The 23,258-nt window shown below is 35.2% G+C and overlaps 2 protein-coding genes across 7 annotated transcripts in view; one reads left to right on the top strand and one right to left on the bottom strand.

The window, feature by feature from the left end:
- The window catches only part of RMDN1 (regulator of microtubule dynamics 1), a 46,488-nt gene extending 27,638 nt beyond the window's left edge, over window positions 1-18,850 (top strand). For 3 of the 5 annotated variants that reach the window (XM_012535336.3, XM_033439808.2, XM_049700403.1), the window contains 6 exons: window positions 129-218; window positions 4,067-4,122; window positions 5,480-5,567; window positions 7,030-7,060; window positions 9,416-9,549; window positions 9,984-10,113. In XM_012535336.3, the coding sequence (XP_012390790.1) occupies window positions 129-218; window positions 4,067-4,122; window positions 5,480-5,567; window positions 7,030-7,060; window positions 9,416-9,549; window positions 9,984-10,034 (450 nt within the window). In that variant the 3' untranslated portion in view covers window positions 10,035-10,113. Of the gene's footprint in view, window positions 1-128; window positions 219-4,066; window positions 4,123-5,479; window positions 5,568-7,029; window positions 7,061-9,415; window positions 9,550-9,983; window positions 10,114-11,470 lie in introns of those variants that run through there. The other 2 variants (XM_049700402.1, XM_033439807.2) reach the window with 2 other exon arrangements.
- Window positions 16,437-23,258, bottom strand: part of WWP1 (WW domain containing E3 ubiquitin protein ligase 1) — a 117,295-nt gene continuing 110,473 nt past the window's right edge. For both annotated transcript variants that reach the window (XM_049700392.1, XM_033439805.2), the window contains 2 exons: window positions 22,853-22,925; window positions 16,437-17,129 (listed from right to left, as the gene is read on the bottom strand). In XM_049700392.1, coding sequence (XP_049556349.1) covers window positions 17,030-17,129; window positions 22,853-22,925 — 173 coding nt within the window. In that variant the 3' untranslated portion in view covers window positions 16,437-17,029. The remainder of the gene's footprint in view (window positions 17,130-22,852; window positions 22,926-23,258) is intronic.

The following is a 23,258-nucleotide window of genomic DNA, read 5'->3' as shown; positions in this document are numbered from 1 at the left end:
TTGTCCTCTGCTTTTTGTTAAATGACTACTGAGGAATAAATATCAATAGTTACTCAGTTTTACCTTGTATTGAATGGAATACTATTGAGTATTATTATTCTTACTCCTTTTTTTCCTTCTATTTTTAGTGGTATGCAATCTGTATTAGCGATGTTGGAGATTATGAAGGAATCAGGGCTAAAATTGCAAATGCCTACAAGATCAAGGAGCATTTTGAGGTACTGATGAACTTTAAAAGTCATTAGTTTTCTGAATTGATTTCTGTTTCACTTATCTCTTGCTGTATAGCAAACCACCTAAAACTTAGTGGCCTAAAACAATGACTATTTATTTCTCACAGTTCTGTGGATTAACTGTGCACAGTGGTGCTTCTGTTCTGCTTGTTGTGGCTGAGGTCATTTAGAGGGCTACATTCACCTGGACCCTCAGCTGGGACGGGAATATAGAAGATGCACTCTCATCTACAACAGTTTCTCTCTACTTTTCTTCTCATCATTTAGTAGTGTAGCCCAAGCTTCTTTATAGCATGGTAGCTGGCTTCCAAGAGTGAGCATTCCAAGGGAAAATTTCCATTGTGCAAACTTTTATCAAGCATGTTTGCATCATGCTTGGTAATAACCTGTCGACCTAAACAAGTAACGTGGCCAAGACTAGAGAATGTGGGAGAGGCTTATACAAAGTCCTGAGTGCCAGGAGGTATAGTCTCATCTAACAATCTAATATAATTGACATACCACTCCCAAAGGTAATAGTAGTGTATATGATTATGATCTCTGTGTGTGTTTTAATATTTCCCCCAAAGTTAATTTACTTATTTATAGTAAGCTCTTCCTTAGGTGCCAGAAATTCTCCAGGAGTTTGTATATTTCATGATGTGCATACACACTATTCCATTGTCCAAAAACAAACAACAAAAAAACTGCAGCTAAAAAACTGCAGTGTATTTCTTTCTTTCTTTCTTTCTTTTTTTCTTTCTTTCTTTTTTTCTCTCTTTCTCTCTCTCTCTCTCTCTTTCTCTCTCTCTCTCTCTCTCCCTCTCTCTCTCTCTCTTTCATTTTTAGCTGGGTTGGGTCTTTGTTGCCATGCACAGGGTTTCTCTAGTTGCAGCAAGTGGGGGCTACTCTTTGTTGCGGTGTGTGGGTTTCTTATTGTGGTAGCTTCTCTTTGTTGTGGAGCACGGGCTGTAGGTACACAGGCTTCAGTAGTTGTGGCACATGGGCTCAGTAGTTGTGGCTAGCGGGCTCTAGAGCGCAGGCTCAGTAGTTGGGGCGCATGGGCTTAGTTGCTCCGCGGCATGTGGGATCTTCCCGGACCAGGGCTCTAACCCGTGTCCCCCGCATTGGCATTTGGATTCTTAACCATTGCACCACCAGGGAAGTCCCTGTCTTTTGATATTATAGACCATCTCAAAAACACACAGGAAGAGAAAGTGATGAAAACAAACATATTTATCATTATAGTCTCAATTCCTAGTTAATGTAATGACTAGTGGAAAAGAACATTGGACTAGGAGTCAGGAGACCTAGCTTCTTATTTGGGCATCAGTAGTGTATATATATACACAAACACACAAACACACATATATACGTATATATTGATACACATACATATATATTTCAATTTAATAACATACATTTTTCACGTTTTAAGACCTTTGAAATCAGATTGCATTATATATAATCAGTGGTATCTTATAATTGGCAGTGCTTTTTTCTTAGTGGTATATAAAATAATGATGTGTCATAACGTTTATGGTATCTTAGATTCAGTGAAATATAGTAATTTACTTAGTGTCATTAGATAAATCATTTAAATTACTTGTACCTTGGGATGTAGAAATACCTGACAGATAACTTCCAATGTGAATAATGAAATGCTGCAGAAAATATATAATGTATACTTTAAAGAAACAGTGAAGGCTATAGATTATTTAAAAATAACTAATGTTTTTCATAAGTTTTCAAATGAGTATGTGTTATTTAAAAATGACAGTGTTAAGTATTTACATGCTAAAAGATCATTTATACTACTTCTATTCAGATTCCATTATTACATCTAAAGTCATAAGGAATTATTATCTTTGCATTGTTTTTGAAGATGTTTAAACTAATGGCAGAAAGAATTACAAAAGAAAAGGTTTGCTTGAGAGTAGCCCCTCTCAATCCATCCCAAAAGAAAATTAAACTGTAATGCCCCAAGGCATCGATTGTATATGATGAATTAACTTCTCTTCCTTGCATCAAAATGGACTAGCTCTGTACCATTCTTGGTAGAATGGAAAATGTAGTTACTCATATAATTTTTTGTAGGGCTTAATTTTCTAGTGGAACGCTGATTGGGAAAGGTTGCTTTGAATATAAGTTGTATATACTTTAAAATATATTTTGCCATGTAAATCATATCTATTTATAGAAAAGTAAAAATTAGGTCAGTGCTGATTCTTACCCATATTGTTGATAACAGGATTTCTGCTAAGTCATACTTGATTAGCCTTATTTTAGCTATTATCTCGTCCGTTACTAACATTATGATCAGTGGTGGTAATAAAGAGTCTGAAACTTATGAAAGGTAAAAATAATGATGATCCTGATGATAGAAAATATTACTGTGTTAAGCACCTCCTGTTACTTGTTCATTTAATTTTCACCACAACCCTATAAGGTAGGTGTACTGCTTTCTTGATCCTATGCAAGAGCAAACTCAGGCATGGAAAGAATATAGAACTTGCCAAGGTCAAAAAGTAAGAAGTCATTGAGCTGTGATTTAAACCTTGGTGGTCTGGCTTCAGAACCACTCTGGTAACCAGTACAGATATTTGAAAATGTGTATCTCACACATTATCAACTGAAAGTGAAAATATGTGTCTACAGAAAAGCATAAGCTAGGGAGTCCTAATTTTTTTAAAACTTTCTTTATCATTAGTAGCATTAACATTAATCTATGAGATTTCCTGAGTGGTTTTCAACAAAATAATGTAAAAGGAGGAGTCATTTCTTTAAAGTTATTCTGTAGTTTATGCTTTACATTAGTTCACATAGGACTTTCACATAGTAAATAGAAATTAGGGAGACTTTTATCAATATATTTTATATTATACATAATTAATAAATTCTGTGAACAAGTAGTATTTATTTTTCCTTTGTTAAGTGTAGATGGGGAAGTTAAACAAAATTTGCACATAGGAAGAGACTTTCTAAAATTATTTTGTATTTTGTTCTTTTAACAAAGAATACTTTTACTCAATAGTGATACAGGATTTGCCAAAAAGGAACTTTATTTATTTTTCCTTTAATCTAGAAGAAATATTGAGAGCTATAGATTATTAGTTTTCAAAATTAGATTTGTTTACAGATTTTGTATTTTCTTCATCTTGATAAATCCTATCATTTTCTGAATCTTTTTTTTATTTTTTAAAAATTTTATTTATTTTATTATTTTTGGCTGTGCTGGGTCTTTGTTGCTGCACACGGGCTTTCTCTAGTTGTGGTGAACGGGGTGCTACTCTTCGTTGCAGTGCACGGGCTTCTCATTGCGGTGGCTTCTCTTGTTGCAGAGCATGGGCTCTAGGCACGTGGGCTCAGTAGTTGTGATGCATGGGCTCAGTAGTTGTGGCGTATGGGCTTAGTTGCTCCGGCGGCATGTGGGATCTTCCCGGACCAGGGATTGAACCTGTGTCGCCTGCATTGGCAGGCAGAATCTTAACCACTGGACCACCAGGGAAGTCCCTCTGAATCTTATAAAATAGTAACCTTAGTATAAGGCATTGATAGTGTACTGAAATAAATTTAATTAAAAAATTAGGAGGGATGCAAGAGGGAGGGGTTAGGGGGATATATGTATACATATATGATTCACTTTGTTATACAACAAACTAACACAACACTGTAAAGCAATTATACTCCAATAAAGGTGTTAAAAAAATTAGGAAAAAAGTTGCTGTTGATTATCAGAAAAATTAAAATGCAGAGTTGCAATTGTTTTTAATCATGGTTTCTTCAGCAAACATAGTAAAGTACTTATTGGTGTTTAGGAAACAAATATGATTCCTTTTCTCATTTCTTGTTAGAAAGCAATTGAACTCAACCCTAAAGATGCTACCGCAATTCACCTTATGGGTATTTGGTAAGAAAATTTCTTTAAATAAATATTTCAGTGGTTTTTAGTATGATCTTATTTTGTAGTATGTATACATATCTTGTTTGGTAGTATATAAAAAAGCAAAATATAAAATGTTTAAAAATATTATTTGGCAGTCAAGAGTGTTTAATCCATTATATTAACTAGCAGTTGTACTGGTTATTTAGTGTTTAGTATTTAGAAAATAACTAAATTTGATTGTGATCTTGTTAAACATTGTTATTCAGATCATTTAGAAACGTACTAAGACTAAAAAGGCATTGAAACTTTTCATTAGACTTTTAAATTCCTTTTTTTGGGAAAGACTATTCTTATTTACCAGACTAAATGGAATTGGATTAATCTAACTATAGTAATACACTAGGATGCCCTAAGAGGGTCTTGGTATCTTCAAGGTGTGTCAAATACAGTCTGATTCATCTGAGGTATAATATAATCTGACTTTCAGTATCTTTCCATTTTTATGTAAGCTTTGTTCAGAGCACATCATTATTTTGCTGGTATGAGCGTAAACCAATGTGTTAAATGCTTACTGTTTTGAGAGTCTTTCTTGAGACAGGTTTGCCACTGTTTTCTTTGGGTGTAGTCTACAGAGCTGAGTATTTATTGTCTTCTATGAGGGGTAACAGTGCAAAGTCCCATATCAAACTCTTTTAAAAGAGAAGTAAATATCCTTCAGGATAAAGGACACATTCAACTAAGAAAACACTTACTGAGAATTAATGACAGTTGAGGGACAGTCAGTAATTAAGATGCTGGCAAGCAAACATGAATGAAATAGTTTCATCCTCAAGGAGTTCAGACCCTAATCAAAGATCCAACACTTTTTTTCCTACTTATTTCAGAAAATTGTCAAGAGCTTTGGATGGTAAATATTTGCCACACCCTTTCAAATATGTAGACTTTAAATTGTTGGTTGCCATTGTTATTTAGGTATATCATGTTTAGTTTTGTTATTTTTTTTTAACTTCTCTGAGTTAATTTTTATGTAAAAATATAGGGGTAACGATTCTATTTCATTTAGTTATTGTAAGGAGTAATGAGAGAATCACTTAGCTCAGCACTTGGCACAAAGTGAGCACTCAAAAGGTGAATGATGTACTGTATTATCATTACTGTTATAAATATTACTTACTATTTATACTGTCACAGTATACACTGTAATTGATGGATCAACATAAATCAGTCCCTAGATAATTCAGTACAAATATTAACCTACTGGATATTATGGAAAGTACAGACTGTTTAAACATGTAATAGAAGATTCCTTTTATATCTGTTAAGATGCTTAGTTCTCTTTAAGAACTAATTTGAATGTACGTGTCATTTTATTTCCCCATAGGTGTTACACATTTGCTGAAATGCCTTGGTATCAAAGAAGAATTGCTGAAATGCTGTTTGCAACTCCTCCTAGTTCCACCTATGAGGAGGTAGTGTGATGTCCTTTGTTAAGTTAGTACTGATTTCTTAACTGCTCTGTCACTCTACAGTGTCCACACATCTGGTGTTCTGATCAGTGAGGGACTTGAGCAGGTTTCTAATGATCCAGTGCAACTATCTTATCAGAAAGCCTTATTAATAATTATTATCTGTGACTGGTGAGTGTTTTTTTTTCTGTTTTAGGTGAGTGGCTGATAATTCTGGTATATTGTCAGCTAAAATAACCCATGGCTAAAATCTACCTTCATTTTCTGCTTGAAATCTATACCACATAAAAATCATAAAATAGAACAAGAAATATAGCATTTGCTTCTTAGCATGTTTTAGGTACACATTCCGTAAGATAAGAGTCATTTACCTGGACATTAAAACATGTGTTTGTATTGATAAATGAAAAGTAATTATAACTTTTTTTTCACAGCAGGTTTGAAAGGCTCATGGTCTCTCATATTTCCAAGGCCTTTTGCTTCTCCTGTTAAAAATAAAATTTGAAAGGGATTTCTGGGCAAATATTTTGGGTTTACTCATCACAAAATTTTCAGAGTAAGGAAGCAGACAGTTCAAAAAGTTGTTCCAATACTTGGATCATAATGTTTTCTGTGAAGCTATAGCGCAGAATTTGATGCAAAGAATATTTAGTTGTATAGTTAGAACAGAGTTGGGAAATATTTGTTATTAAAAAGAATGTGCATTCTAAGAAAAAAAGACATGATCAGCAGGGAGTTTCAGACTGACCTTAAAATTTTATACAGGAATTTCAGTAATAAAGGACTTAAAAAATTCATTGGCACGACTTATGTATCACTGAATAAACTCAGCTTTTGATTTTATCTAGTTTTTATTGGTAGTCCCTGTTATGATTTAAGAAGAGAAAGGTCAAAGTATCTGAGTTGCACATGATAATGTTCTTTCCTCTCTGCATGTGATGCCAGTTTGGTATGAGTTCTAAGTAGTAGTCAAGTTATTACTAGAAATGGTCCACATAATTGTAATCCGTATTCTGATGATTTAATAGTGTTATGGTCAATTTTGCTATATTAACCTCTCACTGTTGATGAATTGACCATTATTATTATTTTTTAGCATCTTTATTGGAGTATAATTGCTTTACAATGGTATGTTAGTTTCTCCTTTATAACAAAGTGAATCAGCTATACATATACATATGTCCCTGTATCTCCTCCCTCTTGCATCTCCCTCCCACCCTCCCTATCCCACCCCTCTAGGTGGTCACAAAGCACCGAGCTGATCTCCCTGTGTTATGTGGCTGCTTCCCATTAGCTGTCTATTTTACATTTGGGACCATTATTTTAAGATTTTTTTTAAGATGTTTTAATTTACTTCCTGTCTTATATTTAATATAGGAATAGATCTTTTGAGAAAATGCTTTATTTTAAATTGACTCTGTATTAATATTTTTCATTAAGTTTGGTTTTTTTGTCTTTTTAACAGGCCTTAGGCTACTTTCACAGGGCAGAGCAAGGTGACAAATTTTTTATTTCACATACTAATATACTTAAAATTGTATGAATGCTTCACATATAATAGGAATTTTTTAAACAGAAATAAGTTATTTGTTCTGATATACTTCATAAACTTCTTTTTGAGCTAGACATTATCAAATAATTTTTAAAGTCCTTATTTAGTAAAGATCACCTGAGTAAGAAATAGACTGCTACTGAATTTAGAGCTGTAATTCTGGAATGGTCCTTCATTTGATGTAATTCAACCTTCCTTTTTGAGAGGAGGCTTTGACAGATTAACTGTTTATGTAAGATCACACAGCTAATCAGAGGCATTTATTTATTTTCATTTAAAGTTATTATTTTTTAATTGAAGTATAATTGACATATAACATTGTATTAGCTTCGTGTATTAGCTTTGTATGCCTTGCGAAACGATCACAACACCAAATTTAGTTAACGTCTGTCACCTTACATATAGTTACAGAAAAATACTTTTTTAAGATGGACTCTCTCAGCAAATTTCAGATGGCACTGAAATGAGAACTCTCTGGTTTTAAAACAGGCCAGTTTTTGTTCTATTGTAGATACTGTCTTTTGTGACAAAGAGTTTCCTGCACTCTTACTTTGAAGAAATAGCCAGCCTAGAGAACATCAGCCTATCCTAAGATTATCCTTCCTAATATTAATAGGAGAAACTAGAGAAGTAAGGGACATAAGCCTTTGTTACCAAGTACACCCCCCAAAAAAAAACATTGCAAATATATTCCTATAAAACTTAATCAGAAGAAAATTAAAGACAATTTATTAAATTTTAGAGCCTACTCATATGGACTTGTTCAAATGTTTTCATGATAGCAAAGCACTTTTTAAAACGCATTTCTTGTAAAGAAAGAATTTTGTCTGAATTTTAACTCTATCTGTAATACATTAATTCTGATTTACTGTTACTACCTTCCATTGATATCCTCTCAAGATGGTAGTTTTACTATCATGGATATGATCTGGGAATGCAGTTTCCTCAGAGACTTAGAAGTGTAATTGCAAAGTTAAAATAGGGCCTTAGAGGTTTAAGGATTCGGGTTGTTGAAAAAAACATGGTCATACTCTTGTGGAACTAAAATAATCCTTGGTAATTCCAGTCATCCTCCAGGTTTTACCTTCAAGGTCACTTCCTCTAGGGGGGGCCCTTTCCTTATTATGGCCTATGTCTGGTTTAGAAGCTCCTCCTATGCTTTTAGTACCTTTTACTTCCTCCATCATGGCCCTTATCACTACATAGTATGAATATTTGTTTACATGTCTAAAACTAAATTCAGGGAAGATGGGGACTCTGTCTTCTTGCTCACAATTGAATCCTCATTGCTTAGCACATAATGCTTGGCAAATTTGCTGAATAAGTAGACGAATGAATGAAGGAATGAATTTACTTAACTCCAAGGAAACTTGAAGCACATCAACATGGCATCTCACAAATATGTTCACATTAAAGAAATAAAACAATTTTGGGTTAAGGGGCAAATAGAGTTAATCATAAATTATATCCAGGAAGAATTATGCTTTGAATATAGAAGGGTCCCAGGTTGACAGGAGGAAACTGTATAAAGAATTAATGAAGTTAGTGAGACAGTCCCATGCTTTCATTCATAGGCTTTTTGTTCACATTTTTTCTTCAGCCAAGAATCCTGCTAAAATTCTATTCAGCCTCCACGTTAGCCCAGGTGTAACCTCTTAGTTAGTTGCTTTTTCTTTGGTTTCTCATAGCACTTTAAAATTTGTACACCTATCAAAGCATTCCTTTTATTCCTTTATTACATTTAGTTGTGCTCATGCTTGTCTTTCCTTTTCATTATAAATTCCAAAAGAGCAGAGACTTTGTTTATCTGTGCTTAAACACAGCCCACATTCAGTAAAGGTTGACCAAATGTGTGTGTGTATATACACATACACATATCATCATGATTTCATTTACTCATTCAGCAAATGTATATTGAGTACAGTTCTAGGCACTGTTCTAGGCACTTCGGATGCAGGGAGCAAAAGAGATGATAAAAAGAAACCCCTTATCCTTCTGGAGCTTATATTCTATCAGGACCCTGTTTTCCATCTATTAAATAGAGTACCAATTTTATAAAATTGCTGTGAAAATGAGAAATGTGTGTAATATAGTGCCTGGCACATAGTAGACAATAAATGGTAATTATAAAATTTTTTGAGATATGTATAGTTGAACAAAAGAGAATTCTAATTAGCCTAATCATTTATTGACCACACAAGTATATTACTGGAATTTAGATGAAAAAAATTAAGCCTTTAAAAATAAGAGCAATACTATTTCATATGAGATAAATTTAAATTGTTTTTCTTATGTACAGTGGATCCAAACTTCTACAGCAAAAACTTGCTCCTTCTAGGAAAGACGTATTTGAAGCTACACAACAAAAAGCTTGCTGCTTTCTGGCTATCAAAAGCCAAGGACTATGCAGCGCACACAGAGGAGGATAAACAGGTAAAACATCTCCAATAAAGTAAGGCAGATAGGTTTCCACTGAGGCACATTAAGTAAAGGTGAATCAAGAACTTCTTTAAAAACGTAATTGTCCAAATGCGTATTGTTAAATAAGTGTTTATTTCAAATGTGTATAGCAAATATTTAGTTACTATCAACAAACATGTATGAATTACTTGCTGCAATATAGAATTATTCCTGTTTGACATATATATAGCAGATAGAAAAAGATTTCTAAAGCATGAAAGGCAAGGGACATGTACTAATGTGGACGAGTTCTCTAAGAGTGTCATCTCTTGAGTTCTCTAAGAAATTTTATTCTTACAGTGTGCTATCCTGGTTTTTTGGAAATTCTTAGAAACTACTTTATAAACTTGTTTCACAAGTTGATCTCTGTGCTGTACTGTTTTATAATATGTATTCTTCCATTTTAGATACAGACAGAAGCTGCTCAGTTGCTTACAGGTTTCAGTGACAAGAACTGAGAATTTTTCAGTGAAATATCTAAGAAGCAGTGCCTTTTCATCAAATTATAAAGATAATAAATACATTAACCATACTGTTCTATGGCTGTTTTCTCAGTTCTTTTAATGTCGGGACCATTTAACAAATTAAATATACAAAATTCTAGACTTCTTCACAAATAACAAGGCAAAAGAAATAATTGGTATAAGAGTGGTAGAGAGATATCCATGGCTTAGAGGCTGAGATTATTGTGCACCTGAGACACCAGCAATACAAAGGGTATGAATTGGATCACATCAGGATGGGAGATCAAGAAAAGAAAGCTCGGGCTTCCCTGGTGGCGCAGTGGTTGGGAGTCCGCCTGCTGATGCAGGGAACATGGGTTCGTGCCCCGGTCTGGGAAGATCCCACATGCCGCGGAGCGGCTAGGCTCGTGAGCCATGGCCAATGAGCCTGCGCGTCCGCAGCCTGTGCTCTGCAACGGGAGAGGCCACAACAGTGAGAGGTCTGCGTACCACAAAAAAAAAAAAAAAAAGAAGAAAAGAAAGCTCTGTGGAAGAGGTGACATAGGGGAGTGCATTTTCTAGCTGGATTGATTCAAAGCTGAGATCTTGCAGAGAAGGTACAGTGAATGTTAGGAGGTTAGGATGATGAGAGTTCTTGGTATAAAGTAGTTAAATGATATATCTTGGAGCCAACCTGCATAAGGAAATAAGTCATGAGAGGACTGAAAATGGAGTGGTTTCTTTTTAAAAATGTGAGGTAGTCTTACAAGTGGTTTGATTTTATCACTAGGCGAGCTCAAATTCTATTCCGTAATGGGGTGAAAGGATCACAGAACTCAAGGGGGAAATGGAAATTAAGATGTTTTAAATAGGCAGGACAGTGATACTGGGGATGCCACCACTACAAAAATCTTGTTTCGTAAAAAGTAGTATCTTGAATGCCACCTATAGAAATCTGAGAGTGTATGTGTAGGTGGATTTTTCTCAAAGGGAAAACACAGGTAATGTGGTGGGTATGTGCTGTTTCAGTTTATCATGTATATTTTCAAACAGAAGGGAAAACTGAAAATATTGGACTCTTAGAAACCCATCTCTGGTTCAGCAACTGCTAATCTTTTGCTATATTTTACTTATGTGTGATATTCTTATTTATATATATTTCTAAACTTTTAAAGTTAATAGCAGACATATTTCATCCCTAAATACTTCAGCATTCATCATCTCAGAATAAGGACATCCTTCTAAATAAATACAAGTCCATATCACAACTAGAATGTTAACAGTAATTCTTTATCATCATCTAATATCCAACCATATTCAAATATCCTCAAATGTCCCAAAATGTCTTACACTTTTAAAAACCAAGATTCAAAGATCATAGATTGCATTTAATTTTCTGCCTTAGTTTTTTTAAAGCTAGAATAGTAACCCCATCTTTTTTTTTCTCACAGCATTGACTTTTTGAAGGGGCCAGTCCAATTGTCTTATAGATTGTCCCTCATTCCAGAGTGGCCTTACTGACAGCACTTAAGGAAACACTGTTCCGGGCTTCCCTGGTGGCGCAGTGGTTGAGAGTCTGCCTGCCAATGCAGGGGACGCAGGTTCACGCCCTGGTCTGGGAAGATCCCACGTGCTGCGGAGCGGCTGGGCCCGTGAGCCACGGCCGCTGAGCCTGCGCGTCTGGAGCCTGTGCTCCGCAACGGGAGAGGCCGCAGCAGAGAGGCCCACATACCACAAAAAAAAAAAAAAAGTGTTCCATCTTATTTTCAGGGACTCAAGTTAATTATATGTATATTAGATCTTTGCCTTTTGTATTTATCACTTCTCTAATTTTTCTTTTACCTCTCAGTTTCATTTTCTTGGCTTCTTTCATTTCTATCTTCCATGTCCCTTATTTTTTTTATGTTTTCCTCCTTAGATACTGTTTGTCTTCACTTCTGAGATGTTTTTGTCTTTTTCTTCAATTTTTTTTTCCTGATTGACTTCAGTTAACAGGCATTTCACATCCTCATGTTGTTTGTCCAGTTTTGAATTTCTAATTTGGATTTTTTCGTGTCTGCAGTTATTTATTTATATTTAATTCATACTAGTATATTGTGCTTAAGAATTTTACTGTTTTCTCTGTGTTGAGCATTTTCATCTGAAATTTCCTCATTTTCAGTTTTCACTTTATTTAGAGTGACTTTGAATGTTATTTTTTGGAGGTGTGACTTTTTGTGTGTGCTGAGTTACCAGCAACACCAGGTTATCAAATGGGGGAGGTAAGGGGTTTGGATTAGTTCAGTAATAAATATCCTGTACTACACAGTTTTTGTAAAATAAGGTATCTATCTTTCAGTAGTAAAGCCTTTTATGGAGGGGAGGCTCTGTCTTTGATATTATATAGGGCTTTAAAAAAATTTTTTTGCTTTGAAATATAGATTCATAAGAAGTTGTCAAAAAATAGTACACAGAGAGGTCCTGTGTATCCGTCCCTCAGTTTGCCTCAGTGGTAACGTAACTATGGTACAATATCAAAACCAGGAAACTGTACAGTCCACAGACCTTATTCAGATTTTACCACTTTTAAGTGATCTCACTTGTGTGTGTGTTCTGTGCAGTTTTGTCACGTGTAAATTTTTGTAACTGCCACAATCAAGATACAGAACTGTTCCATCACAAAAATTCTTAGTGCTATGCCTTTATAGTCAAACCCATTCCCTGCTATCATCCCTAAGTCTGACAACCACTTATCTGTTCTCTATAATTTTGTTATTTCAAGAACATTATATAAATGGATCATACAGAATGTGACCTTTTGGGATTGAATTTTTTCATTCAGCATAACTTCTTTTTGAGAAGCATCTAAATTCAGTCAGTAGTTCCTTTTTATTGTTGATTATATTTCATTGTATGGGTGTACCAGTTTATTTAACTATCCACCTTAGGCCATTTAAGCTGTTTCCAGTCTGGCTGCTATGAACTTAAGGCTGATATAACTATATCAACAAATTTTAATCTCTGTGGGATAAACATCCAGAAGTGTGGTTGCTGGGTCTTTTATAGAGCTGCTTTTTTCTCTCTTTACAATGCAATAGCTGCCTTCTCCAAAACGTGGTACTTTCCCAAGATTCTGATTATGTGTGCTTCCTCAACCTCTTTCTTTTGAGTTCCCAGGAGTCTGATTTACCAGTTCTCCCACTGGTTCTTCGCATTTCTCCACTCAGGGTGGGATCTACTACTTCCGGGAATGAACCCTGAGACCCCATTATATTCTCCTTCCTGTGCAGTCCCTACTTGACTTGGTTCTTGAGTGTTCCAGAGCTGACTGCTAGTTTGAGATGCCTTTTTCTCCACATACATGTAAACAGAAGTTTGTAGTTTTCTGTCTTTTAAACATACTACAGACATGGGCTGTGGGTGATTATAACTGCCTCTTATGCATCTGTTTCCTTTTAAGAATGAGAGAAGAAATCTGATTTGGAATGTGGCTGTTATCCTACTATAATCTGAAAGCTCTCAATTAACTCCTTGTTACCAGAAATTTTCCTATCTGAGTGTTTAATCATAGACTGTGGAACAGCTGTGGACTTTGTAAAAATGACTTCTCTCAGACTCACTTTTTAAAATAAACATAATTACAAGGAGCAAACAAAACAACAAAAAAACAATAACCTAATGGAATTGTGAGGATTAAAGAACATGTATTTACCATGAGTATCGGTAAATATTTAAAAATGCTATTATCATCTGATTGTGTTCTCCTTGGTCAAGACTGGGGAGAGAAAATTTGGAATTTAGGAGATGCCTCTTTTGTTCCAATTTCAGTATACGTGCTGCCAAAGTGAGGCCCTTTTGGACTTTTACTCTTTGTTGATTGGGGGGGGTGGTTTCCCCTTTTATTTTTTTGTTGTATTCATGTGGTGTTCACTATACAACCTGTTTGGACTGTACCTGGGCATTACTGGGAAGAAAAAATAGGAGGGGTTGATTACTTTGGCAAGGGCCATGAAGTTTATTTAACGAATGTCCTGTTCTGGCCTATTGCACTGCCCTGTATGTTTCTCTGTCTTGTGACTGAAGAGTATACACTAGGTACAAAGGAACCTCATTAAGGTAAAGGCTCCTCTGATGAGGTCTGGGCTTTTCCCTTGAGAGACAGACCAAATCCCCAGTAGACTTCAAGTTTGGCTTTTAAGTTCAGTGGACTTACAAAAGAACCTTTATTGTCTCATCTGCCTATTTCAACCGGAGATGATTTCTGTTCGACTTCTGTAATGCCCACTAGAGGATCTTAGGTTCAGCCAAATATTAAGACTCAAAAAGCCCACAGTAGGCTTCATCTGGCCCCAATTTACTCAGAAGGACAGAAACCATAGCTCACCCAGCAGGTCAATGTCAGGCCTCCTTACATTCAAAAGATGACCTTACAGCAGCAGTCTGTGTAGCAGCATATCCATGCAGCTCCCAGGAGTATCATCTCCCCAGGTGACAGCGCAGGAATCTCAAAGGGAAATACAGTTACAAGTTTCCACATTCTGGGAAGTCCACAGCTATGGTTTCGTATTAAGTGCCTGGAGTTTTCCCAGTCCAGATGCAACACACCAGTCGGGCCATTTTAAACAGAAGCAGCATTGCCTGACATTGTTGGCCCATACCACCCTATCTAGTTTTGAGAACTGGAAAAGCTAGGTGGTTGACCTAAGGCTGGAGGGCAAAGAGTTTTGTTAACCCTTTTGACTTTAACTGCCCTGGAAGTACTAAAAACAAAAACACCACTTGTAGCTTCTTTTCCTGGAAGACAAACAACTAATCTGATTGCTGAAACTGTGTTGTGCCTGTGACCCACTGACTGGGCTGTTTAGTGGTGGTGGTGGTGGGTAGTGGCACTGAAATGAAGTGACAGTATGAACTTGTTTCTGAGCCTCCCTCGTTTGCTGATTTCCTCATGAAGTGTCTGTGTTCAGGCACAGTGAGCCCTGCACTTCTAATTTCTCTGCCTGGCCCAGCACAGGACAGGGATGGGAAGAGGGGGAAAAAACAAGTCTCAGGTTTCTCTCACTGACACTGAGTAGGTATATCAAGACAATAAATCCTGCCTATAGGTCTGGATTTCTACAATTAATATGAAAGATAGAAGGACCTGATAAGTTCTCCAAACCAGCCTTCTCCAGAAAGCTGGTTTGGTCTCTCCGTAGGCTCTGTGTAGCCTCATCTGTTGTATGGTAATTTCTTACCTTAAGTGAGAAGGGGGGATGGGCACCCTGAAAGCTTCCTGTCTTCATTCCAATGTGCTACATGATGTTCTCTCATGCCTCTACTGAATGACAGTAACTTCTGTCAGCAAACTTCATCAGCTGTGGTACTTTCATGGTATAATTTAAGCAGCCCTTTTGAAGACTAGTCACCCTCTATTGCATAGTCTGTTCTGTACATTAGTTTTCTTGTTTTTTGTTTGTTTTTTATTCATTAGGCATGAAAATAACTAGAACATTAATAGTGAGGATTTGGGAAAAGAGTCTATTCAAGCGAGTGGATCACGGACTTTATTTCATCTTTACTATGGATTCTGAATAAAAATGCAGAAGACCATCTAAATTAATATGTAGAAAAATAAAATTTTGGCAAAACAAAAACTACTGTTTAGGGAAGTTAAATTGTATACTAGTATCTTCTGTATGTACTTAGTAGTGAAATATGTTACAGGTAGCATTCTAAGACGTCAGTTCCATGGTTGTAAAAAAAAAATTTTAAGTTAATGAAATTTACAGTACATACTGAAATAATGCTACAAGTGGAAATTTAAATTTTTATATTAATAGGGAAGCCCAGCTTGCTAAAGCAGCATTAATATTCACATCAGATTTTAACTTGTTATACATTTTTGTAGTTCAGTAAATGTCCTTGATAATGAAAAACAAAAAGTGTTATTGGAACAAAAATAGTAATCTATGTAAAAAGGAGGGGGGAGACCAAAATATTTTTTATAAGCTTATTCAGATACATGGAATTTTCATGAATTTAAGAGGAATGAAGATATGCAAACAGTAACAGAAAATCAGTAGACTTGAGTTTTCAAATGCTTATGTAAGTCTTCAATCCATCTGGTTTTATGAAACCAAAACTTTGAACACAAACAAAAGCAGAAAAGTTCACATTACCTTTTTATATGTTCCTAAGTATCAAATTGCATCAATTTATTATGAATTTAAAGAACATCACATATTTTAAAACTAAAGTACAGAAGTGCCTGATTCTTTTTAATTCCACAAATACCTAGCATCCCAAAGTAACATGTAAACAAACCTCTATGCTACTCAGTGAATTCTCTCCAATTTCTAGAATAAACTAAATGGTAGTAGATCTAGTATATGACTTTCATGTAAGTTACGGTTTCATTCATGACTCTGACTATATTAGAGATGTAGCAAAGAGGGAAAATTTTCAACTACTGTATTTATTTAAAACAAACTGACAGGTTCAAGCACCCATCTTAAGAAAAGCCAGCAGCATTTTTTAACATATTCAAAGTAAGATTTTGGCCTAAGCCCTTAATACCTTCCTGAACAGCCATGCAACAAAACACCCTCAAGAGGTGTTACAAAGGGAAAAAAAACATGGAGTAATTTGTACTTCTTCCCCTGGATAACAGAAACAAGGTAAAGCAAATCCAGATTATTTTGGAATGAACGGCTGTCATGTTTAATACACTCTGAGCTCTATAAAACTAGAGCCACTATCATATATGCTTATATAGATATATACTTATTTTTAATAAAGTCTCTTGCTTGCTTCAACTTCAAAATTTAAGGATGATTTTTTTCCTAGTCAGTCACTTCAAGGGAACAATAAATAAAGTAGAAAAGGATGAAATGTTTTGCATATTTCTGTGGAAGAACGGAAAACATTTATACTTTGAGGGGTTCAGAAAATTCACTGTACAGAATGAACAGCTTATATACACTATCTGTGCAACTTTTCTTGGCTGGGGTATTTAAATGCAAGAGCTCCTCCAAGACAAGAAGCCACATTCATTCTTGTCCAAATCCCTCTGTCTCTTCTATTGCAAAAAGAAGTTTTTCCTTTAGTTGTTCATAACTCTTATATGGTGGTAGATCCAAGCGATTAAAACTGAACAAAAACAAAAACAAAATCAGATGTGTTTTCAATAAAACAAACTCTGAAAAGACTTCTAATACAATATTTTTTTAAAGCACATTTGAAAAACTGGAAGAATGTAAAAATTTTGCCAGAAGTATTCTAACACACAATTTACTACTTTATTATTATTTACTAATTTATTACTTAACAAATATAATATTAAATATACAAATTTTCTTACAGCAGTCAATTCAAATTTAAGACCTAGTCACAAAAATATTTTAACGTTTCCCAGAGAAAGCTAGAATTAAAAATAATAATTGTAGCAATATGGATAAAACTGCTGGAATTTTTTTTAAAGAAGCACTAATTTTTCTCTTTTCTATACTATTATTGTTACATTGTGTCATGAGTCCCCCTAACTTCTCTTGGGTTAAAGAGTCCATTTCTTTCACTCACCCACCAATTCATTCATCAGTTATTTATTGAGAATCTTTAATATATCAGGTATTTTTCCAGGAGCTGGTGATACAATGATGAAAAAGTAAAGTGCTTGTCCTCACTGAACTTACATTCTAGGGTGGAGACAGTCAATAACCAAATATATATTTTTGTCTTTTCAAATAATCTCATCATATGTATAACCGTTTCTAAAATAATATGCTTACAGTCTTGCTAGACTCAAAGGATTCCCTGCTGGGATTAACTGATGAAATGTAGAAAATATTGAAAATGCTTAAAACATCAATGTATTGTTTTACAATTTACAAAGGTGTGAAATAACATTTAATTTTTTTAAGATACAGCACTGAGTAGCTGGGTTAAGATTCAGGAGTTTTGGATTTTGGTCCCCACTATTAGTGTCTAGTGAAATAGCTCTGAGAAGTCAAAACCTTTCTGTACTTTCATTTTCTCATGTGGAAGGTTTCTATAGATTATCCAGTTTCCTTCTACTACTCCTACCAGTTATCTGCCCTTATAAGAGTCAGGAAACCTGTAAATCAAGAAAGAGCCTTTTGAAACAAGGCAGCCAATTAAAATGGTATTCTTCTCAGACCATGTTATTCTGTTTGAAAAGTTGTTAATTTAACAGTAACAGTTAAGAGGACTATATATCTTCCCATTGTGTGCCCCCTCCCCACCCCCACCTTTAAACTATGCCTCAAGGTACAGTCTGATTCTGAGCTGAGGTCAGGAAAAAATTTTTCAATAGAGCCCTATACTAACCAGTCACCTGCCTCTGTCAAATTGTCATTCTATTTACTAAATATCCCCCATCTTTTCCCTCCTGATCATTTCTATTGCTACTATATTCTCCTATATATACTTCCCCATCATCTTTTATCTAGACCATCAGTATTTCCTGACTACTGATCTTGCATCCTTTTTTTTTTTTTAACTTCTTCACAACCTATATAGCCTTATATCATTGCCAGGGGTACTTTCTTAAAAAGACATGATGGTTTAAAAAACCTCTGCTGCTTCTAATGACTAAGGATGGGGAAGTGGGCAAGGAAGCCTATGCTGTTTGGTATAGCCCCTATCAACTTATTTAATGTTCTCCAAGCATACCACACACTTTTCTGTTCTATGACCATGCTCTTATGGCTCTCCTATGTTCTGGAATACACTTTTCTGCCTATAATATTATTAAGAATCAGTCCAAATGCTACAACTTCCTCCAAGAATTCTCCTTGAACATGTTATACAGACTTAATAATTCCCCTCTCCATAAGCTTTTTTTTTTTTTTCAGAAGGACGAAGTAAAAATTTTATTTTTCACATGTGAGGACCTAGCAAATGCTGTAAATTCTTGGATTTGGTGAAAATTAAAACATTATACACAAACTATGGTCATGTTTATCCATGTATATAATATGGAAGGTGAATATATGTAGAGAGTTGGCATTTGTAATACATAAGCTTTTTTTACTTCTGTTTTAGCATTTACTTTACTCTGTATTATGACTGACTGTTTTTTTTCCATTAGATTCCAAAACCCACAAGGGCAGAGTCATCTCTACTCTCCTAACACAGATCCATTCTGTATACAGTAGACATTTCGTAAATGTTGAGTTGAACCACATAAGAAAATGTATTACTTTAAAACATCCAAAACAGGGTTCTGTTTTAAGACATCAGCCATTATGTTTTGTGCTGGCTTACAAAAGGACAAAGACATACTAAAATCTATTCATCTTTTATTGAGTACTTACTATGTGAATATCAGAATACTATTTTAAGTTTTATTTTAGCTTTTGTTTTAGTTTCAGCTTTGAGTAAAGTTTGCTACTTCTATTTTCTTATATATAAAAAGGGAAGACATCAATACTTTTCTCATGGACTCTAAGGGAACAGTACTCTATTGGCTTGCTATACACTGTATATAGCCTGCAGCACCCCTGCCCTGAAAGCTGCCACCTCACTAAGCAAAGCACTGGGGATGAAAGCAGTAGGACCCAATCTGAGAATAATCAGGAATGCTTCCACCATAGATTATGGCACTGCTCACCTCAGTCACTACCGAAGACTCAAGTCTTTCTGGGTCATCTATTTTCATCTAAATTGTCATCCCAATACTGATCAACCGTATTTCCCCTGATCTGAATTAAATCCCCACCTGTGTCAGACCTTTCCAATCCATTCTTTTGGACTTATATTTTATGATTTGCAGGCTTCTATAGTCTTAACAACTCCTCTCTTGCCTTAACTGAAATCCAGCTAGTCTGAAATATTCTATTTCCTCTGCAGCCAGTAAACAAACTTTCCTCCTCTGAGGCAAACACAGTCTGGCTATGCAGCCTTCTTTCTGCACTTTTTGCTATCACCTGCTGACCATGTTCCTTCACTCAGTGAAATCTCTGGCACCTTCTTCATAGTCCTCTCATTCACATGGGTGACATGCAATGCCACAGCCTCTCAATTCTTGCCCTTCCTCAGTGACCTGTTCCTCTACTTCAGTATCATACCTTGAACCTTGTCATCACCAGTAAAGGAAGTTACTAATTAAAACACTCTATTCTCTGATTATCTGTCTTTCCCAACTTATTTCAATTAAAATGCCAACCTTTCTCACCATCCTATCTTGTCCTCAGACTCTTCCTATCTTCACTTTTTACTTAAGCCACAGCCCATCATTATAATTACTTTAGAGGTCATGGTCCATCATTATAATCACTACCTTGCAAATATTTTAAAACCCTCTCTCTCCTTTTTGAACTTACTCAAACTCAAACCCTGAATGAATACAACCTTCTACTTTCTCATTCCTTGTACCTTAACAGTTGAAAATTACTGCAGGGAAAATCTGACGACTTAGGTAGATTATTGTCACTTTAGATGAACTAGTAGATCCAAGTGGACAATCTAATGTTATCCAGCATTCTCAGCCATATTTCTACTCTATGACAGCTCTCCTTTCTTTCTCCTCAAGTCTTTCCTTTCTTCACTGTTAGCCAGTGACCTCAACCTTATACTCTGAGAAAACAAACCAATGGTGGATTAAACTCTATATTCTTTCACAAAATCTAAAATCTATCTATAGTTTACATCCAACTTTCCTTCCTCTTCTGTTACAACAGAGGAAATGTTCTTGTTTTTATAAAAGGCGAATTCCTTAACTCACACTCAAGATCCCAATTCTTTTCATCTTTCTTAAAGAATTTTCTTCTTTGGTTATGAACTCTCTGTCCCTGCCTCAACAATCTCTCCTCTATTGGATTCACCAATTTAATCTAACCTGGTGTTCTCAAATGTTTTTGGTCACAGGATCCCTTTTCACATCTAAAAATACTGAGAAACCCAAAGAGCTTTTGTTTATGTGAATTATAGCTGTTGATATTTACCATATTATAAGTTAAAGCAAATTTTAAAAGTAATTTACTTTGAAATAAAAGTAAAATTTTTATGAAAAAAAGACTATTTTCAAAAAAGTAGTGAAAAGAGTGACCTTGTTTCATATTTTTGCAAATCATTTTAATATCTGGCTATTTTAATAGAAGACATCTGGATTCTGATACCTATGTGGGCATTTATTCTGTGGGACTATATTGTTTTAGATTAAGCATATGAAAACTGTCCCCATACAGACATGCAGTTAGAAAACAGAGATGTACTCAAGTCATTTTTTTCAGATAATTGTGGATATTATTCTTTGATAGCATACTAAATTTGACAAGGTTATGCCTAATATGGGTTTTGAAACCATATCAAATAACTTTTTGTACTCTGTTATATGAAATCCATTGGTTTATTTTACACTTTGAATGCATGTTTTACCCATGCATGAGTTTGTAACATCATGCATCGGTCATTTGGAAATACTGGTTCACCAAGTTATAAAGAATTTTCAAATATTAAAAAAAGTCTTGGGAAGCTGTCAAGCTCAAGATGGTACATACAAGTTTTGCAAAATTCTGATTTTTGCATGAAACCTCAATTTTATCATCACCAACAAATGCTGTTAGTGGTTTTCCTTAAGGTGACAAGTTTTACTTCATTAATTCTCAAGGAAAAAAGTCTGAATAAACAGTTTGTCTGTCATGTTTTCAAGTAGAAAAAGTGTTCCAAAAAGAAAGCAAGCTGTTCAGCTTACAACTCAACAACTGCCTAAAAGCTTCCCCTCAAGACAGCCACCAAAGTGCTTTATGCAGACTTCCCATTTTGTCATACAGAATGTTAAAAAAGCTACATACATACTTCAAGCAACAAGATTTAATAAAGTTAATAGCTTTTAATACTTCATAAAGAACAACCTTCAATAAGCCTGGCTTTTTTTTTGCTTTAAACTTCAAATGTGTGGTGTTGAAAAATGCAGAGATAGCAGTTTTGTGCCACTGCCTTGACTTGTGCTAAGTCACCAGCAGTTGACCCACCATTACTTTGGTACCACAAGTGCAAATGTCAAAACAATAAAAAGGCAAAAATGACTTAGTGGGAAAATAGTTTTGATCTCCTGAAAGAACCACGTACATTTAAGCCATCACCATCTTTTGCCTGGATGACTATAAGAGTTCTATAACTAATCTCCCCACACTCACTCATCCAATTCCCTCTCTCCTCTGTTGCCAGACTGATTTTTCTTGGATCTCATTATCTGCTATTTAAAACTCTTCAAAGCCTTCTAATTGTTCTTAGAAACAAATTCCTTATAATAGCCGATAAGGCTCCACCATAATTTAGCCCCTGCCTACATTTCCAAATTCTTTTATCCCCTCCCCGATTCATTAAGTTCCATTCACACCAAGGCATCTTTTATTTCCTTGAAAAACGACCCTGTACAAAGAGTGCACTTCCCCTGTTTCTTCCCACAGCATGCTATTTATCAAACTCAACTTAAACATCACAGTTTCCAAGAAACCTCCTTGACCACCCAATCCAAAGGAGGTTCCCCTCTAGTTGTTCTCTTGGTTTCCTTTGAAGGACTCCTAGCATTTGCAAAGAGTTGTTTACCTGTGTGTCTTTTGTGTCCCCATCCCCAATGGAGCGCAAACTTCATAAAAGGCAGAGAGCACTTCAATCTCATTCTGTACATAGTGGGTATGCTAAATATTTGTTGAATCAATGGATACATTTCTCAAGTATTTATATTAACCAATCATTCTAATGTGTTTAGTTATAGAATACTATGTTAATCAGCCTGTTCTCAAAATTGAAATTCTGACTACTTTAATGAATAAGAAATTATACTGGGTCTTACATTAAAAAAAAAAGACTCTGGCTTTCACCTTCCTATTTAAGATTCTTGAACTTACCATGTGTGGCTTCTTGGTAACCAGGTATCTTTGCCGACTTTTTCAATGCAAAATTTTTGAGGCCCATTACTTCCTAAATCAGGAAAATAAGACAAAATTTATCTGGTCCTTTACACTTTTTGGTAACTAGTCAAATAATAGAACATGTCACATAGTCAACTTGAATGATACAGAATAAACTACAAGGTAAGTTACTTCTGCCTAGAGAAACTTCTTATTGCTGCAAAGATCCAGCAATAAGAATTACAAAGTGGAAAGATAAGTATTTCTACAGCATCTTGCTCCCTTCACAGAGCAATGGCCAACCAGGCTTTGTGAGCAGACGTTCATTTTTGTGTTACAAGTATATTCGATATTAACCATTAATTTGTCTTTCTTCTGGTAGATGCCCTACATAAAGCACAGA

Source organism: Orcinus orca, chromosome 17, assembly GCF_937001465.1.
Source record: "Orcinus orca chromosome 17, mOrcOrc1.1, whole genome shotgun sequence".
Taxonomy (NCBI): domain Eukaryota; kingdom Metazoa; phylum Chordata; class Mammalia; order Artiodactyla; family Delphinidae; genus Orcinus; species Orcinus orca.
The sequence above is the reverse complement of the archived record's forward strand: the minus strand, read 5'-3'. Positions and strand labels throughout refer to the sequence as shown.